General features: G+C 42.1%; 1 protein-coding gene across 7 annotated transcripts in view; it reads left to right on the top strand.

The window, feature by feature from the left end:
- The window catches only part of Fstl5 (follistatin like 5), a 742188-nt gene that overhangs the window by 549626 nt on the left and 170349 nt on the right, over window positions 1-22213 (top strand). For all 7 annotated transcript variants that reach the window (XM_087200319.1, XM_087200322.1, XM_087200323.1 and 4 more), the window contains one exon: window positions 18086-18206. In XM_087200319.1, coding sequence (XP_087056445.1) covers window positions 18086-18206 — 121 coding nt within the window. The remainder of the gene's footprint in view (window positions 1-18085; window positions 18207-22213) is intronic.

Here is a 22213-nt window from a genome sequence, read left to right as displayed (position 1 = left end):
TCTTGGCCTGAAATTCACAGTGGCTGCTAAAGAAGTGCTCTGTAAGCATTTTCTGAAAAATGAATTGTCATAGGGAAGGTTTTAATACTTCACGTTTTTAGTCTGTCTATTCTTGTCACAGAATGACAGGATAAAAATAAGTCATTTGTTTGGGAGTGGCGCTTTTCAGCTGCCACGTGGTGCCCTGCAGCAGAAGGCCCAGCGCTGTCAGACCTGGAGAGGCACAGGCACGGCAGCCCTGGTGCGATCGGCCGCTCCTCACCCCCCCCCCCCCCCATCTGGCGTGGCACCGTCCTTGACATAGGACACGCATTTCTTGGCTGTGACCTATGCCTTGCAAGACACAGGCTCCCTCCCTAAATTTCAGGACGGTGTGGAAGGCACAGTGCGGGCGTCTGCTTGTGAGGCTCACAGGCCCATTTACACTGAGCTGGAGCCCGTGGGTGGTCCGAGCATTCTGCAGAGCGCCGGCTGTAGGGCTTCAGTTATTGAGTGATCACTAGTTTTACCGAACAGTGTTTCCAACTGATTTTCAGAACACTTTAATTTAACCCCTGCAACCATGTAATAGAGAAATTGGATCGCCAGTGCTGGATCATTATTTATTTAATCTGGATGCCTGGGATTGAACCCAGAGGCTCATGTATGCTGAACCCATGCCCTGCCACTGAGCTAAACCTCCAGCATTTCCTTTTTAAAAACACCTTATCTCATCTGGCAGGCTCAGCCTTTATAGGCTTTAAATGTAGGCTTTTAACTCCTGCAGCAGCACTCTAAGCATGGACGGTTCACGGCTTCTCGCCTTGGTTCCGGTGCTCGGAGGTTAACAGTCTCCACTGCTGGGCCGAAGAAAGCTTCCCCGGCTCGGGTAGGCCCGGTGCCCCTTTCCTAAGAAGGGTCTCCACCTTTCAGTGTGGTCCTCAGCTCAGTCTCCTCTGCGCTAGTTAACTGCCATGAGCGTTCTCTTTTATAAGAAAACAATAAAAATTAAACGTAAATTGTAAACAGTCATCAAAGTGAGAGTCCACGTCACCTCAAGGTAAGACATGACCTGGACGTGGCTCCAGCGCACACACCCTCCTGTGACACCTGCCCTCGGAGTGCGGTCGCGCGGCGAATTCTGCTGTCCTGCGGCTTGAACGAAGCCTTACATCGGCCGCGTGGGAAAGCCCTTTGTCCCGTGTGTGCCCTGGGTGGGCAGCTCTGTAACACCACCCCACACAGCTCCGCAGCCGCCAGGGTCTGTTGTGTCTCATGACTCTCGAGGTTTACGGAAGCGTGTGCTAGAATCTTTCCTTTGATTCTTCCTCTACATATTGTGTGTCTTTTCTCATTTTCTTTGGGCTTTAACGATCTGGACATATTTCTAAATGTCTACATTTTTACTTGCTGATTGTTAGTATCGGTGTTGTTGGTGTATACTGTAGACACACATGATGATCACATTCATCACGGGGAATTTGTACCTGTACTGAACTTATCTTTATTCTTCTTTTTTCCGCAATCCCCTCCTCTCCATGCAACCCTCCCCTCCCTATTTACAAAAGTTTTGTTTCTACTTTTTTGCTTGCATTTTCATTTCCCTTCCTTCCCTTCCCCCTGCCCCGTTCCACTTTCCATCTGAACATTTCCTTCCCACTTCCCAACATCTATTATACATCTCAGTCCTTATTTACCCTTTTGCTTTCTCACATAAGAGAAACAATGCTATATTTAAGCATATATGTTTGATTTACTTATATGCCTATCGATGGATGAATGGATAAAGAAGATGTATGTTTTATATATGGTGGAATATTGCTCTGCCATAAAGAAGGATAAACTTGAGACATTTCTAGGTAAATGGAGGCACTGTATGTTTTTTATATGACAACTTTATTGATATTTAGTTTATATATTGTACAATTCATCACCTCAAGGTATACAAATTGATAGTTTTCCATATATTCAGAGAATTGTCCTACATCACCAAATCAATTTTAAAGAATTTATTAGTACATGTTTGCAGTACGTGAAGTTTACATTCGTCTTAGGGCGTAGGTGCATGTACATAACACATCTCCATTATTTTTTGTTCCCCTCCACCCACATCCCTCCATTTCTAGACCTCCTTTCCCCATTTCCATGATTACTGTCAATACTACTACTTTTAGTTCGTATTTGCACGTTTGCCTTCGCTCTGGGTGTCCGCAGGTATAAGTGGCACACCCTAAGCCCTTTGCTTCCCCTCCCTCTCTGCCCTCGCCCTAGCCCCTTGGACTCTTCCTTGGGACGAGGTGCGTCTCCCTGTCTCCTTCTGTCAGTCCCTTGCCTAGTTCTTTCTGGAATGTTACTGTCCGTGCATTTTCACACTTGCCTCCCCACGGCCCCTCCTTCCCATCAGTGCTTCTCATGGCAGTGGTGGTTTAGCCTGATACGGAATGACTTTCTTGTATAATTTGCGCTTTTTCTTTCTAAGTTATGTTCCAGTCTGTGTCTCAGTTGCAGTGGGGTCAGCTGATGGGCATCCCCAGATCACTGAGTTCCTCCCTGAGCAACGTCCAAGGTCATCCTCAGCTGAGAGCGTATGCGTGTCTCTGTGCCCCCCTTTAACATGTCCTTCAACTCACGCCCATTGTCCCCATTTCTTTGCCGAAATGACCAAGGAATGCTTTCAAGTCTTCGCACTAGAGCCTTCACCGTCTTGCTCACCACCACTTTCTCCTTGCAGGGTGACAGCATTCACCCTGGACTCAGGCCTGCCTGCTCACCCCTTCCCTGAGGAGCCGCTGTGTTCTGCTCTGACTGGTCCCTGTGATCAGAGTCACCTGCTCCTCCCTCTGCTGTAAGCTGGTGCTTGGTAGGAGCTGGTTGTTGGATGTTGACCAGTCCTCGATTGGGCGTCATGCACCCTCACTGCCAGGCTTTCCCTGTGAGTCTGCGTCTCCTCCTGTGCTCGCTGTCCTTCCACCAGCAGCTGTGTGGCTCTGCTGTCGTTCTCCAGACAGGAGGGCAGAGCACGTAGGCGGCCACGTGCGTCTTGCTCAGTGTTAGCCCAGCAGTGTCTGCGCTTCAGGAGCATCTGGTCTTTCCCCTGTTCACAGGTCAGGCTCCTTTCATCTGGCACCAAGGTGCAGTGCAGGTGGAGGGTTCCATGTGTCTAACCCTTTACAGAAGTTCAAGCTTCTTTTTCTTTTTGCTTAGATTCTTTTATTGGTACATTTTAGGTATACAAATACGTTTGCATTTATCATTGGGTGCTTGTATATGAGATGTCTTGTTTCCTATTTTTCCCCCATTCCCCTGCCATCCATCACCCCCTCCACCCTTCCCTATTTACAAAGACTTTGTTTCCAGTTTTTTCTTTTCTCATAATTTTTCCTTTCCCCTTCCTCTCCCACTACCCCTACCCCTTTGAAACTTTTCTTCCCATTTCAAATTATCAATTATTCTTTTTTTTTTTTCTGGTAACAGGGATCGAACTCTGGACCTTGAGCTTGCGAGGCAGGCGGTGGAACCACTGAGCTAAATCCCCGGCCCTATCAATTATTCATTTTAATCATTTTAATCCTTATTTACACTTTCAGTTTCTCACACTAGAGAAACTATTCGATATTTACACATGTGTGTCCTATTTATTTCACTTAAGAGTATGGCCTCAATATGCATCCATTTAGGTATAAATGTCTCTAGTTTCTCATTCTTTATGGCTGAGTAGTACTCCATTTTAGATATAAAAAAACCCCTCACATCTTCTTTACCAGTTTCCAGTTGATGGGCACTTGGGCTGTTTCCAAGCTTTACCTATTACAAATTGTGCTGCTATAAACATAGGTACACATATATCACTGTGGTATGATTCTTTTAATTCTTTCAGGAAGATCCCCAGTAGGGGAATAGCTGGGTCAAATGGGACCTCTCGTCCTAGTTCTTTGAGGTATCTCCATACTGACTTCCACAGTGGTTGCACCAGTCTGCACTCCCACCAACAATGGAGATGGGTTCCTTTCTCCCCACACCCCCACTAGCATTTGTTATTGGTTGATTTCTTGATAGCACCCATTCTTTCTGGGGTGAGGTGGAATCTCAGTGTTGTTTTCATCTGCATCTCTCAAATGACCAGTGATGTTGAACATTTTTTCATATATTTATTTGCTGCTTGTACTTCTTTGTCTGACAAATGTCTGCTCATTTCAGATGCCTATTTTTGAATTGGGTCTTTGAATTTGGGTGGTCTGATTTTTTTCAATTTTTTATGTATTCTAGATAGCAGGCCTTTGTCTGAGGTACAGATGCTAAAAATTTCTTCCCACATTGTAGGTTGTCTTTTAGCTCTGTTGGTGGCTTCTCTTGCAGTGCAGAAGCTTTTTAATAAGATGAGATTCCAGTTGTTGATTCTTTGTGCTAGTTCCCACACTACTGAGTTTTTTCTTCATAAAGTCTTTTCCTATGCCAAGGTCTTCAAAAGTTCTACCTAACTTATCTTCCAGCAAATTTAGTGCTTCTGTTATAATATTTAACCCATTTCAATTTTAGTTTAGTGCATAGTGATAGATGTGGGTCTAGTTTTAATCTTTGGCATGTTGAAATCCAGTTTTTCCAATACCATTTATTAAATATGTTATCTTTCTTCCAGTGAGAGTGGTTGGCACCTTTGTCAAAGATGAGGTGGCTGAGTATGTCTGGAGTTATTTCTGCATCTTCTAATTTATTCCACTGGTCTGTTTCTTTGCCAGTACCATGCTGTTTTTAATCCCAGTAGCTTTGTAGTACAGTTTCAAGTTGGGGAATGTGATACTCCCTGCCATGTCTCTCTTGCTTAAAATTGCTTTTGCTAATCTAGGTCATTTCTGGTTCCAAATGAATTTTTGGATTGTTTTCTCTAATTCTGTGAAGTATATTGTTGGAATTTCAATTGACATTGCATTGAATCTATATAGTAGTTTGGGAAGTATAGCCATTTTCACTATATTTGTTATTCCTACCCAGGAGCAAGGGATGTCTTTCCATTTTCTTGTATCTTCTTCCATCTCTTTTTGCAGAGTGCTGTAGTTTTCAGTGTAGAGGTCTTTTGCTTCCTTTGTTAGATCAATTTCTAGATATTTCATTTTTTGGTTGCTATTGTAAAAGGAATTGTTTCCCTAATTTCTCTCTCAGTGAGTCTGTTATTTGTGTACAAGAAGGCTATTTATTTTTGAGTGTTGACCTTGTATCCTGCTACTCTACTGAATCTGTCAATTAAGTCTAGAAGTCTTTTGGCAGAGTTTTTGGGTCTTCTATGTAAAGTATCATATTGTCTGCAAATAATGACAGTTTAACTTCTTCCTTTTCTGTCTTTATTCCTTTTATTTCATTCTCTTGTCTAATTGCTGTGGCTAATGTTTCCAGAACTATATTGAACAGGTGTAGTGATAGTGGGCATCCTTGTCTTGTTCCTGATTTTAGCAGGAAAGTTTTCAGTTTTTGACCATTTAGTATGATGTTGGCTGTTGCTTTTTTATAGATACTCTTAATCAGGTTGAAATAATGACATTCTATTCCAATTTTCTGTAGGGTTTTTATCATAAATCGGTGTTGGGTTTTGTCAAATGTTTTTTCTGCACCTATGGAGACGATCATATGGTTTTTGTCCTTGGCTCTGTTCATATAGTGCATTGCATTTATTGATTTACTTATGTTGAACCATCCCTGCACCCCTGGGATAAATCCGACTTGGTCAGGGTGTTTGATCTTCTTTATGACCCTCTGTATTCTGTTAATCAGTATCTTGTTGAGGATTCTTGCATCCATGTTCTTTAGGGAGATTGGCCTATAGTTCTCTTTTTGGGTTGGGTCTTCCCTGGTTTTGGAATCAAAGTAACACTTGCTTCCAGGAATGAATTTGGAAGTATTGCTTACTTTTCAATTTCCCTGATGAGTTTAAAGAGTAATGGCAATAGTTCTTCTTTAAATGTGTTGTAGAATTCAGCAGTGAAGCCATCAGGACCTGGGCTTTTCTCTGTTGGTAAATTTTTTATTATATTTTCAATTTCACTTATTGTAATTGAGGTGTTTAGAATTCCTGTATCTTCTTCATTTAACTTGGCAATTTGTGTGTATCTAGGAATCTGTCCATTTCTTCTGTGTTTTCCATTTTATTAGAGTATAGGTTCTCGAAGTAGGTATTGATGATCCTCTGGATTTCTGCTGGGCCTGTTGTGACTTCACCTTTTTTTTTCTTAATTGCATGGATTTGATCCTTTTCTTTCCTTTTTTTGATAAGGTTTGCTAAAGGTTTATCACTTTTATTTATTCTTTTGAAAAACCAACTCTTGATTCATTGATTTTTTTCTATCATTCTCTTAGTCTCCATTGGATTGATTTCTGCTCTGATCTTTATACTTTCCTTTCTTGTATGAGCTTTGGATTTGTTATGCTTTTCTTTTTCTAGGAGCTTGAGGTTTAACATTAGGTTGTTTATTTGAGTTCTCTCTGTTTTCCTAATATGGTCATTCACTGCTATGAATTTCCCTCCTAGAACTGATTTCATTGTGTCCCATAGATTCCTGTATGTTGTACTGGCATTATTATTGACTTGTAGAAACTGTGAGATTTCTTCTTTAATTTCCTCTGTTTATCATTGGTTGTTCAGGAAGGTATTATTCAATTTCCATGTGTTTGTGGGTGTTTTGTGGTTTCTTATGTTATTGATCTCTAATTTTATCGCACTATGGTCTGATAATATACGGGGGTAACTTCAGTTCTTTTACATTTACTTAGACATGTCCTGTGAGCTAGCATATTGTCTATTTTGGAGAATGACCAGTGTGCAGCTAAAAAGAATGTGTATTCTGATTTTGTGGCGGGGGGAACACTCTGTAAACATCTATTAAGTCCATTTGTTCAATAGCTTGGTTCAGTTCTAGAATTTCATTGTTAATTTTTTGTCTAGATGATCTTTCTATTTGTGATAGTGGGATATTGAGGTCCCCCCCTACAGTTGTATTAGTGCTTATTTGGTTTTTCATGTCCATTAATATTTGTTTTGTACAGTTGGGGGCATTCGTATTTTGTGCAATATATTTATGATTGTCATCTCTTCCTTTTGGATTGTTCCCTTCACAAGGATGTAGTTACCATCTTTGCCTTTCCTTAATTAGTTTTGATTTGTAATCTACTTTGTCTGCAAATAAGATTGCTACACCTGCTTTCTTCTGGGTTCCTGCAGTGTGGAGAACTGTTTTCCATCCTTTTACTTTCAGTCTATGAATTTCTTTTTTAGTTAGGTGTGTCTTCTACATCTGATATTCTATCTTCACATTCCCTTAATCTCCTGTGCATACTTTCAGTGGAGTTCATAATCTCCTGAATATCTGTTTGAATCTGTTTCATGGATTCCATTTCTTTCTTATGTTTTATGATCAGGGTTTCTATTTCTTTCTTATACTGGGCATTCATGGCTTCCAGCATGTTTCTGAGCTCTTCTATTTTTTTTTTTTTTATCCATTTCTGTTCTAGAGCCTCTAATCATGTCTTTCACTCTGCTCACCATCCCTGTAATTATCTGGGAAATTATTTCTGTTTTCAATTTTTCTAGAGCCACATTTATCTCTTTTGTTACTTCCTGTCCTATCAATTCAGGGTGTCCAGGTGGTCGATTATCAGACTTTTCCACCTCATTTCCCCCAGAATTTGCCTTTAGTTGGGTGGAAGGCTGAGTTTGTGCCTTGCTTAAATGTCTTCTCAGTTTTGTTTTTGGTATTGTCCTTGATTTAATTTCTGGGTTGACACTTCAAAATTGCTTATTGTAAGTATCTTTGTTGTTTGAATTTAGAACCCTGATGGAATGATTGGATCTCAGAGGTGTCTTCCAGATATAGCTGGTCTTTAGGTTTTGAGTCTCTAATAGCTCTGCGGCTATCTCATTTTTATTATACCAGGAAGGACAACTGACTAGATCAATACCAACACCTTAGCCCAAGTGATACAATCAGCAACACCATAGCATCAAGTACATCTTAGAAAATGACATTTTGTGGAAGTTATTAATCGATCACCTTTAACTGTGTGAATTAAATCAAAATTGAGGACCAACCCAACATATAGTGAATAAACTCTTCAATATAGCAACTTTACCCTTTGGAATGGGGAGTTAGACGGAGTTGGGGAGGGAGGGATAGGTAGGTAGAAGGATAGGGGAAGGTTAGCAGTGAGGCCAGAGGACACAGGTGAGAGAAGGAAAGAGAGAAGAAAAGAAAAATAAAGAAGAAATCCGAATTAGGGCCAGAACAGGAACAGAAAAGGAAGATGAACAGTGTGGGAGAGCAAGAGAGTGAGTGTGAGAGAGAGAGAAAGGAAAGAGAAAAGAGTAAAAATAGAAGAGAAAAATATTGAAAAGAGTAGAAAAATAAAAATAAAAATAAGAGCAAAAAGATAATAATAATTTTGAAAATAACAAAAAATAAAAATGAAGGGCCTCCTTCAGGGTATGTCTCTGATTTCACAATAGACAACGTGGGCAGCAGTGTGCAGTTATAAGTCAATGAGTCTCAGCAAGCCAGTCACAGACTTGTGAGATTCAGGCAGATTTCTGGCTGCAAGTCCCAAGTTGAGCTCCCTGTCCCTCTGCAGGGTTGAACTCTGCAAGGTTCTACTGCAGGTTCCAGCTGCCCTTTCCCTGAAGATAGTCCAGGTTCCGATGGGAGGTGCTGATCCGTCCAACTTACCAAGTATGGTGGTCTGGAGTGCCTTCATTGCAGAGATTCTCTCCACTTTTCCAGTGGGCTTCAGTTTTCATCAGGGAGCCTGAGAGGCCCTCTCTCTGTTGTTCACTTCTGCTCTATCTTCTGGAGCTCAGGACAATGGGCTTTTTGACCCCCTGTGACTTTGTAGTGTGGAACCAGGTAGCGGCACAGCCAGGAGGCCAGAGGCGGGGGAGTGGTTGCACGTGGCTAAGCTGGTCATTGGGAGAGTCCTTTCCTTTTGATTTTAAGCTTCTTGGTTCCCCTGAGAAAGCAGCACTCTGGGATGTTCCAGAAAATACGATTCTGTAAAGCGTGTAGCTTCATCTTATCATTTGGATAGAAATGGGATTCTTTCCATCTGCACCTAAACTAAAGCCATCACCGTGCAGTACGTGTTATTAATTCACTGACCATACGAGATCTGCCAGACTCTGGGTTCCTTTGGCCGTTATGTTACGAAACCCCTAAAATATCTAACACTGCCCAGGAGTCTGGAGCTCCTTTGTCTCCTCCCCACTGCATCCTCCTTTCCCCTCTTCTGTGACTTTTAACAAGCACTGCGCGTGTCATGCACTGCCTTGCTGTTTTTAAGAAATGTGTACCGTGAGGCGCGGACTCCCGGAGCCCACAGCGACGGCGGTGCCCGCCCAGGGGTTGCCCTGCCGGTTGTGCTCCCTGTCCTGAGTGTCGCCCTTCTGGCCCTGCCCCGGCCGAGTCCCTTCGGCTCCCATGCCAGTGTGATGCTCCCGTGCCTGGGCCCCGGCTGCAGCCTCCAGCTGCACTTGGCCTGTGGATGCCTGGCAGCCGCTGTCCACAGTAACCAAGAAACGCCTGTCGCTTAGCGACAGGCCGCGAGCTCATTTCTGCGGCCTTTGCTCTTCTCCAACCCCAGTTTGCCTCGCCTTGCTGGACGGCACAGCTCACAAAAGCCCGCGTGCTGATGGCCGCGGAGCTTCCCTCAGCGGTCTGCTCAGGCTCGTGCTCCCGGGAGAGTTCGTCCTGCCTCTCCCTACTGAGAGAGGACGAGAGACGTGTGGTGAAGAAAAGACCAGGCCGCTACCCCGGAGATACGGCCGAAGCTCCTACTGGCTTATTTTATTAACTAAAGACAAAGCATGACTTATTATTTTACATCTACCAACAAATAATGTTGTTCCACAAAGTTCTCGTGTTTTTTGTGTTTGTTTCAGTTTTCCTACCAAAGCGTGTTGTTGCCTGATTTTCCTTTGCTTATCAACTGGAAACAATTTCCATTCATGTTAGCTGGCTTTCCTATTGTGCATCTTTAAATTAATTTATGAAATGCTTTGCTTTAAGAAAAAGATATCTTAAAATAACTTATTTGCTAAATTTGAACTTGCATTATTCATTTTTTTCACAGTGCTATTTGTTGGTTATAGATTAAGAGTGTTAGAAAAAAGGCAAGTGAGAAACATTGAAAGAGTCTAGAAAAATCATACAAATCATAAAATGGTAGTATGTAAGTCAATTTCAATATGTAGCTGTTTGCTTAAATTACTTTTATGGCCACTTTACAAAATGTATTTTGTATACATAACAAGCCCAGGCATATCTTTTACAATATTACAAAGAAAAAGCATACTAGAATAATCAGAATTAAAAGCAAATTACTTGAATGTCAGTATATATCAAAACAATATATTTTATATAGAAAACTGCCTTTAAAGTTTAATAATACTGGTACCAGATAATTTAGAACTATTAGAGAAATGTTATATAAAAAGGGAATTAAATTTAAAATGTACAGTTTTGTAATAGACTGGGTTTACCTCTTTTAATAGAATGAGCTGCACAATCATCTGGTTAAACATGGGTCAGAAGGCGAGCTCATGCCTGACCTTTGCTGCTTTCCAATTTCTGATTGGCCATCAGTCAGTGCTTACTAGAGAAACAGATTTAAGGCGAGGCTTGTAAGAATGGTTTACAGAGGCTGCTGAGAGAGTCAGGTGAGAGTGTGAAGGAAGGACCAGGTCCCCTGTGCATGCCCGTCAGAGGCTGAAGGGTCTGCATGGGAAGCCAGGAGAGGACGTCCAAGGTGCGCGTGAAGACACTGAGCTCCTCCAAGGAGCAGAAACAAGCCTCTTTCTTCCTTTGCCCTTTACACCCTCAAGGCAACAAGCCCATCGGTTGCTGTCACCCACACCCAGGAAATCCCAGTAAATCTTCTGTAAGTCCCCTCAGCCACACCCGGAACTATTCTGATCCAATCCAGATGAGGTTTCTTAGTCAAATTGAGGCAGCCAGTTAACCATCACAGTGCTCATCTTCTATGGGTTGTAAAGTGTTTTATTTCTCCTACATGATTGAGTATAGTCATCTGGTAGCTACCATAAACATTTTCAAAATTTAGAAATGTGCTGCAGATGTTCTTTTTCCAAATTCCCATTTGCACTGCCTTGAAGAGAGTATCAGCAATCAGTTTAGCAGAATAAGTGATTTTGGGTTTTTCCATCAACTCTTCCTGGATACCAGTGCCCTGAGGCAACTCTGTAATAGTCTAAAGGCTCATGAAGATTTAATCGCTGGAGAAATATTTATGGAGCATCTTGGCTGTAAGATTACAATGTGCTGGGGATTCGGGGAAAGTGCACTGTGTCCCTGAATCCGAGTGTCTGTTCTGAGGTCATAACCCGAGCTGTGGCTGAGCTGCACAATCACACCTTAGATTTGATCCAGACAGATCAGAAAAACGCTAAGACAAATAAGAGGATGGTGAGACTGGAAATGGAAATCAGAAAGAAAGTAAAAAGTACATTTGATGTATCTCTATGAGACAATCAACAGCTAATTTTGAACCGTGTCTTAAATTAAGGAAGAATCTGGAAAAAGGCAAATACGTTAAGAAGTACTCATCAAGAGTGCCTAAATTCTGCCGTCTGGATGCAAATCTGAGGCCTCTCATCCTGTATGCTAACCTCAACAGACACACGTAAAATTTATCGGTGTAAAGCAGCCTAAGGGAGCTTCATTTTAATGGGCTTGTTTAAAGGGTGAAGTCTGATCATTTTTCTGAAACATACAGCATAGTGCTTGATGTATATTAATGCTCTGCATAGTTATAGGGTTTCACTGTAAGTTCACTGCCACACTTTATCCAAAGTCTTACTTATTCAAGAAAAGCTGCAATAAGAGCTGTTTATAAAGTCGTATATTAAAGGACACGGCTGGAAGATTTTCGGTTCCACTTAGAAAAAAGGAGTGAAGACATGAACAGAAGCACACAGCTTTGAAGGGGTCCAGCATGCGCTACTTTGGAAAGTAGACTGTTTTGAACTAAAAGGGACTTCACATCCTAGAATAACACACACTACAGTAGGACACTTCAAACCCTTTCAAGGTGCATTTTTCGTAATTTTCACCTCACTGGTGAGTGAATCTGTCACTTTTCATCAACTCGATTGTACCTCAGATTGCATTTGTGGAACTTGAGCAAACTCAGCAGGCCTCAGGAATCCCAGAAGAGGAAGGGCCGCCCTCTTGGGGAGCAGTAGACAGCTATTGGTTTCTGGTGTTATGGAAGTTCAAAGGGGATTATATGACAATCCCCCTAAAAAGAGCTTAACACATGTGAATATAAACATAACTATAAATGTCAGGTGTGCTTTGGGTTTGCTGTTACTTAGAATTAGGTCTTTGCTGTTATCTTTGTCTGCTTTGCTCTGGGTGCAAGTGTCTGTCCTGGGTCCACGTCTAATGATGAACACTGGATGTATTGATCTCGTATTTCAGGTTATCGTTAATTATTTTTGTTCATATTCTTTTGCAAAGAATTTTGGCATTGACCTTTCAACTGTTTTTTTGCAGAAGTTTGGCTTTCTCCCATTAAATTCTGCAACAAATCACTACCTACTCAATGTTCACTTAAGACCCGTCTTTATCCTTTCCTTCACATTTTAGTTTTCTTATCAGTGGTCTGCGGTTATGAGCTTTGTTTGCTGTTGGTTTCTGGAGACAGAGCCTTGCTCCGTCTGTAGTCCAGGGTGGGCTTGAAGTCGCTGTGTAGCCCAGGCATCCTCAGACCTGGACCCTCCAGCCTCAGACTCCTGACAGCGCCACCAGGCCAGGCCTCTGCTGCTTTTCAGTGGTTCCTGTGCTGCTGAGTCAGGGAGTTCAATCACAGCCTCCATCACCGCCGGTCCTTACTGCAGTTTGAGCTCCATCCGGGTTCTGTCCTGTGTGCAGGACATGAGGCTTGTTTGTGAGGCTCTGACATTTCCTGGGAGTTGTAGGGATGAAGTGTGATCCATACTATCAGTAAGAAGGTACAGGACTGATATTGTACCTGGCAGCTATTAAGCAAATATTCTTCAGTTAGGTAGTGTGATGGCCAGTGTGGGACATGTTTCTTCTTTCCTTCAGCCCTCTCCGGGCCCTCCTCCTCCCTTCCCTTCCTCCTTCTGCCTCTCTTCTGACTCTTCTGTTTGTCTCGTTGGCCCTCTCTCTCCCTCTCTCTCTCTCTCTTTCTCTCTCTCTCCTCATTCTCTTTCCCCCACCCCTTCCTCTCTCCCACCCTCACTCTGTGGTTTTTCTCTATTATAACATTTTATCATTTTTTTCAAGGCTAGGTTCACTGGCCTCACAATAATTTTCTTGATTTCAATCTGTAGTGAGTATCACCAGGGAGAAGCTATTTTTAATACATGTATGAGATACAGATAAAGTCACAAACATGTATGGTGCACTTTTGGAGCACTACTACATGAATATTGGTAAGTCATTGACTACTATTAGATTGTACAGATTTAAAGACTTAAACACAATACGGAAGGAAAATTTCCCTTGAGCAAATGACACTGACAAAATTAGGTACATTTTACCAAAAGAATTAAAGACGAATGCCCAGTTTGAATTCATAAATATTGTACATAGCACTAAGAATTTGAGAGTCAACTAGAAACATTAAATGCAAAATTAAAAGTGGGAAGAGTCAGTAGACAAGCGATTCTTCGAAGGTTTCTTAGTTATTATAAAACAAATATTGGTGGCAGGCTAGTTTGGAAGAAAGGAAGTTTGTGGGGTGGGCACTCTGCCCTGAGGGCTCTGGAGTCCCGGATGGGAGGGGCTTGTGCCTGATGGGTGACCCCGCAGCCCGGCAGGAGGCTCGGCTGGGCCTGTCCTTGGAGCTGCTCATCCTCAGAGAGCTCAGGGGGCCTTGGGGCAACGGGGCATCACCACTCCAGTGACCTGACGACTTCCCACCAGACCCCAGCCCTGCGGCCCCCACTTCTCTGCAGACCAAGCTTCTAGCACATGGAGCTTTGGGGGCTCTCCAAAGACTTACTTTGTATTTATTTGCACAGATAATCTGCAGGTTAGTAATACCTTTGAAGGCTTACCTGTTTTGAAATGCAAAGGAATTTCCTTGTAACATAAATGTGTCAATTATTCTTTATCGAGTTCTAAATTTTTTTATTCTGAGTAAAGATTCCATTAACCAAAATGATATGTGGTTTTGTTATAGCATATCTGATTTTTATATGTAAGGATTTCATAAGGATTTTCTTGTGATATAACCCACACACTACGAAAGCGACCCTTTTAAGTGCGTAGCTCAGTGGTTTATAGTACATTAGCCAATTTGTGACCATTACAGCTATCAAAGTTGAGAATATTTTCATCATTCTTAAGTGACTTACTATTCCTACTAGCAGTCATTTTCCTGCCTGACCCCTGAGTCTTTAGTTATGCATAATACGTTTTGGTGTAATGGTGTGTCCATAGTGGAGATTTCATGTAATTGAATTCACAATGTGTGACTTTTTGTGTCTGGCTTTTTTCATTTATCATAGCATTTTCAAGATGTACCTATGTCATGTATAAACCAGTACTGTCTTGGTGTTTACTGCTAAGTAATATTCCATTGTGTAGATATAACACGTTGTATTTATCAGTGGATAGACATTTAGAGTTTTTCACCTTTTGCCTATTAAAGGCAGTACCAGCATTTGCATGCAGTTTGTGTGAAGAGAGTTTTATTCTTTTGGTATATAGGTAGGAGTAGAATTGCTAGTTGTCAGTAATCGTGTGGCTTTGGGAGGGATCGCTAAGCTGTTACCTGAGGCCGATGTGCCATGTAGTATTTTTTCAGCAGCTAGAGACTCCAGAGCGTCCTTCTCTTTCCTAAGGGAGGGTTATGTTGCTAGTTTTTAATTTTTGACACCCTGGTGAGCGTGCAGTTGAATTTCACTGTAGTCTTTATTTGCGTGGCTGTATTGCTAAGATGTTGCACATCTTTTATGTGCTTATTGCCTGTCTGTGAGCCTTTTGAAAAAAGTGTCTATTTGAATTCTTACGCTGTTTTCATTGAACCATTCTCTTTGTTATTGTTGAGTTGTGATAGTCCTTTATGTAAACTGGACATAGCACCCTTACCACACATAAATGATTTCTGAACTATTTTCTCATTCTGTCAGGTGTCTTTTCACTTTCTCGATAGTGTCTTTTGGTAAGAAAACAGTGTTTTCCATATGGATTAAGTCCCATTTACTTCTCTTTTCCATGTGTTTCTTACACATATCCACCCACCCTGAAGTCACTGCCCGGCACTCTTGACGGGGAGGCGGGTTACGTGACTGGAGTCAGCGCACTCTCCCTGGCCTGCAAGTGTTTCTTCCCGTCGGGAGGCGCAGACGGGCCCCGCCTGAGCTGAGGACTCTGCCTTGCCCTTCACTTCCTGTTGTTCAGGGCACCGTGGCCTTCCAGCCCAGCCCCGACCTGCACGTCGGGGTCCTCCACATTCCCAGGGGCATCCGGCCACACACTGCCGGTTGGTTCCCCCGTTTTCCTTTTCCGGTTTTGGGGTTTAATTCGTTTGTTTTGCTTTGGCTGGTTTCATTGTCTCTTGTCTCAGGAGAAATGTGGAACAGGTGCTACGGTTTCTCTTTGACGGGGCTGTAGTGATAGCACTGCTCACACGAAGAGAGAAGTCCGGGAATGTGAGCCTCTGACCAGCGGCCCTCTGAGCGGCGGGGGCAGCGCTGAGCCCGTGCCCACCCGAGTCGTCTCCGATGCAGGTTTTCACAGCTGGTGTCTTCACCAGGCGCTCTGTCCAAGGTGATCCTGCAGCTGGGAGACAGGATGGGGAGCTGAGTTAAAACGACAAGTCTTCCCCTTCCTACTGAGTCCCATTCACTCATTTTCAGAAATACGATGCGGATTGGTAGAAGCATTTGTCTCTTTCCAGAATTCAGGACAAAAAATGAATTTTGACAACTTTTTCCCCAGTGTATTCATTGCCTTTAATGGCAGAGATTTTTCTTGTTTTTAAGCTGCTGTTCCAAGGGGCTTCTTCTTTTTAAAGTTTATTGGTTCATTTTAGGTATACACTATGATGACATTCATCACTGGGAACTTGTACCTTTACCTGATGTATCTTGGTTCTTATTTTTTCCCCATTCCCCTGCCCTCCCTTCTCTATTTACGACCTTCCCAACCCTTCTACCCTTCCCTATTTACAAAGACTTTGTTTCTTTTGAAGAGTTTCTTCCTATTTCATATTATCTACTACATTTTGGTCTTTATTTACCCTTTCAGTTTTTCACATCAGAGAGACAATGTGAAATTTAAACATATGTGTCTAATTTATTTCACTTAAGAGTATAGTCTCAAGTTGCATCTATTTACCTAGAAATGTCTCAAGTTTATCTTTCTTTACGGCTGAGTAGTACTCCATTGTATTTTTTTTTTTAAACCACATCTTTTTTTGTCCATTCATTAGTTGATGGGGATTTGGACTGTTTCCAAGTTTTAGCTATCACAAATTTTGCTGCTATGAACATGGGTGCACATATATCACTGTGGTAGGATTCTTTTAATTCTTTTGGGAAGATCCCCAGCAGAGGAATAGCTGGGTCAAACGGGACTTCCAGTCCTAGTTCTTTGAGGTATCTCCATACTGATTTCCACAGTGCTTGCACCAGTCTACACTCCCACCAGCAGTGGAGCAGGGTTCTTTTCTCTCCACAGCCCAGCCAGCATTTGTTATTGGTTGATTTCATGATAAGAGCCATTCTTTCTGGAGTGAGGTGGAATCTCAGCATAGTTTTCATTTACACCTCTTGAATACCAGTGATGTTGAACATTTTTTCATGTATTTATTTGCTATTTCTACTTCTTTGTCTGAGAAATGTCTGTTCATTTCAGATGCCCATTTTTGGATTGGGTCTTTAAATTTGGGAGGTCTGATTTTTTTAAGTTCTTTATATATTCGAGATAGTAGACCTTTGTCTGAGGAAGAGCAGGTGAAGATTTTTTCCCACATTGTGGGTTGTCTCTTCACACTGCTGGTGGTTTCTCTTGCTGTGGAAAAGCTTTTTAGTAATAACAGATCCCACTTGTTGATTGTATGTGCTAGTTCACGGGCAACTGAGGTTTTCTTCATAAAATCTTTTCCTACACCAGTGTCTTCAAGAGTTCTACCTAACCTCTGCTCCAGCCGATTCAGTGTTTCTGTTCTAATATTTAGGTCTTTAATCCATTTTTATTTTAGCTTAATGCATGGTGAGAGATATAGGTCTAATTTTAATCTTTGGCAAGTTGAAACCCAATTTTTCCAGCACCATTTATTAAAGAGGCTACCTTTCCTCCAGTGAGGGTGTTTGGCTCCTTTCTCAAAGATGAGATGGCTGAGTGTGTCTGGAGTTGTTTCTGCATCTTCTAATCTGTTCCACTCATCCTCAGGTCTGTTTCTTTGCCAGTACCATGCTGTTTTTAATCACAGTAGCTTTGTAGTATAGTTTCAAGTTGGGGGTTGTGGTATCCCCAGCCATATCTCTGTTGCCTAGAATTGCTTTTGCTATTCTGGGTCTCTTCTTGTTCCAAATGAATTTTTGGATTATTTTCTCAAGGACCATGAAGTATGCTTGTGGGATTTCAATTGGGATTGCATTGAATCTATAGAGCAGTTTTGGAAGTATGGCCATTTTCACTATGTTGATCCTTCCTACCCAGGACCAGGGGATGTCTTTCCATTTTCTGTTATAATCTTCAGTCTCTCTTTTCAATAAGATTTTCACCTTTCAGACAAAATTTTCATAATTTTTATCTTTTAATTCTTTTGGGAAGATATCCAGCAGTGGAATAGCGGGGTCAAATGGGACTTAAGTCCTAGTTCTTTGAGGTATCTCCATACTGATTTCTACAGTGGTTGCACCAGTCTGCACTTCCACCAACAGTGGAGAAGGGTTCCTCTTAAGCAAATGATATTGTACAATGGTTAGCCAAGGTCCTGGACAATTATAAGGATCATTTTGATAATATTAAGACAATACTTTAGTCTATTTATTTTGCCAATTAATGTACTTTTAAAAAGTAAAATTTTGAAAATGCCAACACCTTTATTTTATTTATTTTAATTTCTCTAGGACTTTGGAGATGATGGGTCTTTGTACATCACTAAGGTCACCACCACGCATGCGGGCAACTACACCTGCTATGCAGCTGGCTACGAGGACATCTACCAGACGCACATCTTCCAAGTGAATGGTGAGCAGTGTGGCGTCACCACAGCCCTCCCCACCTCCCCTCCTTCCTTCCCTCCTTCCTTTCTTTATTTTGGCTTCCCTTGATATTCAAAGATCATGGCTTCAATATTTGAACTTTGGCAAGACTCTCACTTTCTGTTTTGGACTTCATGTAGGAGCTTTTTAAATTAAAAAAGTGCCCAAGTGAATAGACACTATAAATTAGTAATCATTTTCACATTATAAAATATTATAGTCACTCATTTTAATTGGAAAACTATACAATTTAACTTTTCAATATATCAACAATTCTGCAAACAACATAGATTTTAGAAACTGAAAAAGTTACAATTTAAACTTTCATCAGATAAACTGTGTAGTTGGTCTTACTAATATTATAGGAGGTACTTGATTTTATGTAGCACAGTTTATATTGTTAATGGTTTATTTAATGGTCACAGTGTTCACCAGCTATGCTGTCACTCACACACTGGAACTTTGCTGTATTCCTGATTTAATTCAGATTTCAGCTATTAACTTGAATTGACATTGGGCGGTATGTTTATTTATTAATAAACAGTATGATTTTTTAATGAATACCAGTTCATTTCCACAACTGAGGGTGCCATATATGTTTACTCTGATCTATAAGAATGAGACAGAGACTCACACGGCTTTCTGTAAGAAGAGAAAGACGGCTCGTGTGATTTTCATGAAGAAGGGAGAGCAGATCCTGGTTTTGGGAAAGTGGCCTGGGATGAGCTCACACGGAGCCCTGTGGACTTCAGTCCACATCTGGATCTCAATTATAACTGCAATGCAAAACATCTAAAAGGATGAGTCTACTGGAGAGCATGTTCTGATTTGGTTTAAAATGAATAGTTTGTTTAAAGACTATTTTATTTTTGCGGTGAGAGATAGTGGTTACTTAGAACTTAGTGGTAATGGAGTTACATGGGGTAGTCCAATTTGGAATATATTTTGAAGTTACATCTGACGTGCACTGAAAAATATCACGTGAGCACAAGGACAAAAGAGTTTTTAAAACTTGAGCATAAGGAATTTGAAGGACGCAGTTAGTATGTGCTTGTGCAATTCACTGGGTGAAGAAGGAGCAATTTGGAGACTGAGCAAGAGGTGTTCTTATCAAGTTAATATTTATGCAATTATCGGTGGAAAAGTCAAGTGCTGAATTGAGTGAAAACCCAAAGTTGTACATTTAGATAACCTCAATGTGGACAGATTGCACTTAAAGCCACACTGTGAGCTTGATGAAGGCACCTTAGGAAAGCATGTGCATGGACACAAGGCCCGAGGACTGAAGCTAGGGTCTGGAATTGACAGACGGAGTGGCAAACCCTATGCCCTGGACATTGAATAAGAAAATGTCATCACAAACTTGGAAACCTTATGGAGTCATGTTTTACCACCTTAACCCTCAACAGACACAGATCTGGGCCTGGCTAGGGGCTAACCCCAAAGTCCACCAGACTGGGTGAGTTCTTTGATCTCAGCTTTCCTGGAAGCTAGTGAAGAAAGCAGCCGGATGTGAAGGAATTCGTACGAGCTGCTCCAGTGGCCTTGGGTGTTTGGAGCTGGACTTTTAAGGCAGCTGCCCGTGAGTCAGCCGGGGATGCTTCCTGGCTAGACGCCGTACCCACCGGAAATGACCGCAAGTCTGGCCCTCACTCCTGTCTTGTTGGTGACTGTTTACTCACCTCTGGCCAGTTTGACAAGTCTAATGCCCTGTGTTTGTGTTTTCTTTTGATAGTTACAGTTATTCTTTGCTTTGTCTATTGCTAATCATTCTTTTTTCTCTTAACCTTGCTCTCTCTCCTAGTTCTGGTCTCAGAACTTGGTAATTTTTTAAAACTACACGGTTCATGTTTAGTCTGCATCAGAGTCATTTGAAAATCAACAAAAATGCAGATTTCTCGGTTTCATCTGTGCTCTTTGGAAGTGTGGCTTGCAATGTGCGCTTTGACAAGCTGCCCAGGTAGTTGTGGGAGTGGGACAGTGTGAGAATCCCCACAGTGGCCGCTGTTCAGGGCAGTGTGCTCCTTGCTTGTGTCTGGGGCAGTTGCTGACATTGCTCACTCACCTGTGAAGCTCCGGTGGAGAAGCCTGGGGAGGAGCCTGTGTCCAAGGACAAGCAGGTCTGCACGGGAAACACGGGCATGCCTCATGTCATTTCACCCCCGTGAGTGAACTGCTTGCAGTCTGTGAACATCTGTGAGTGATCTCTGGCTTTTTGTGAAGATGCAAAATAGAATAATGAGATCTTGGACAAGGTCTCCGCTACCAGTCTTCACATTAATTGGGAGGAACTCAGTACCAGCAATGACTGTGTGTGCCACATTCTAGCTCTTCTCCTTTCCTAGGACCAAAGATCTCTGCAAAGGTCACTTGCAAGGAGTAAAAATGGTCTTGCTATGGAGTTCTCGGACACTAAAACTTCTTGAGTGCTTTTGTATCAAGGTTTTCTTGTATAGTTGGGGTTTGGGGAAAAGAAGAGCCATGTTATCATTGCTAAGAGAGCAAACAGGATGAGGCGGTAATTTAAGCACCACACTTTCAGTACTTGGGTGTAAGCATTATGCTTTGTAAGATGACTCGATATCAAGTACTGAAAAGAAACTATGATTAAAGAAAACTCAAGAAAGAATGGACTGAGAAAGGAATAATGCTGGTATTGTCTCCCCTGCAGGAGAATGTCAGCTGACGGTAAGCAGGTACCTGTGACAGCTCCAATGCATGGGGTCCAGGGAGGGACAACCACAGTAGTTCCAAGTATAATCATTTATGCTGATAGAAATGACCCAGTCATGGTGAAAAGCAGATGATACAGGAGGAGAAGGACAATTGCAGTCATAAAACACTTAAATTAAAAAGTTGCTGTGACTGAAAGTACAAATGGAGGAGCGGGTCTCCAGAAGATGAAGAAACAGTTTATCAGTGCAAACAGAAGGGGCTGGAGAAAGACACTGGGCGTGGGACAGTGAGGTGACTCCTGGCATCATTTGGATTATTTCTCAGTAGAAGCGAGATTGCTGAAAGTGAAGTTTGTGAGGGTGCAGTGGTTGAGGAGGAATACGAAGCGATTATCTCACAGAGCAGGGCAGTGAAAAGAGCAGCACGTCCTTGGTCTTTAGACAGGACGCAAGGTGCCCTGGAGGTGGTGGCTGTTGGTCCGCTGCCTTCCGTTGCCCTTGACTTGGGAGTGCCAGGCAGACAAAGAGGAGATCGGGCTTAACAAACACCATTTGTCAGGTGGGTGAATAGGAGAGAAGGGGGTGAGTTAGTCAACTCTACAAATACTGTGATTACCCTGGTGTACCGCAGAGCCAGTGGGCAGTTAGAACTGAGCCAGGAGGAAAGTGAGATGGCGTGACAGCTGAGTGGGCTCACAAGATGGTCAGTTATTCGTAGAATGAAGTACTGGGGGGAAGCGAGGCAGTGGCTTTGCTCCAAATATTTCTCAAAGCATCTGGCAATTTCTGTTTGTAAGAAGTGCTTATAATTAGGTCAAGTCTGTGCAGAGGAGTCTTTGCCCCATTAAGATTCCCTAAGTGCTTAGACAGCTCAACTTTACTTCTAATGAAATTCTTCAGCTTTGACCTTGGTGACACAGGAGAAATGTGGTATAGAATCCTATGGATTCATAAATTCATCCATCATAGATCAAAATGTATCCTATTGCATTTGTATCAAAAAAGAAAGACAATAATTGCATCTCAAGAATTATTTGTAATGTGTAAACCTATTTGAAGAGCTAGACAACAGAGTAGAAGCAAGGGATTATCTTTTAACTCCTATCACAGAGCTCCAAATCAGTGGGAGTTGAAGATACAGGTATACTTTCTTGACACATTAGAAGGGAGGTTGTGATATGGGGGAAAATATAACTCCTAACCTACTAGATGTCAGGCACATGGAGTTCCTGTCCTCTGAAAGCGAAGAGTGAATTCCAAAGGACAGAGGAGCTGAAGAGTGGGAAAGGGTTACTGGGGAATGGGAACGGCTCCTGGG

The sequence above is a fragment of the Heterocephalus glaber genome, unplaced genomic scaffold (assembly GCF_053883595.1).
Source record: "Heterocephalus glaber isolate CG9 unplaced genomic scaffold, H.glaber_assembly_v1.0 deba00001737, whole genome shotgun sequence".
NCBI lineage: Eukaryota > Metazoa > Chordata > Mammalia > Rodentia > Bathyergidae > Heterocephalus > Heterocephalus glaber.
This window is presented reverse-complemented; position numbering and strand designations above follow the sequence as displayed.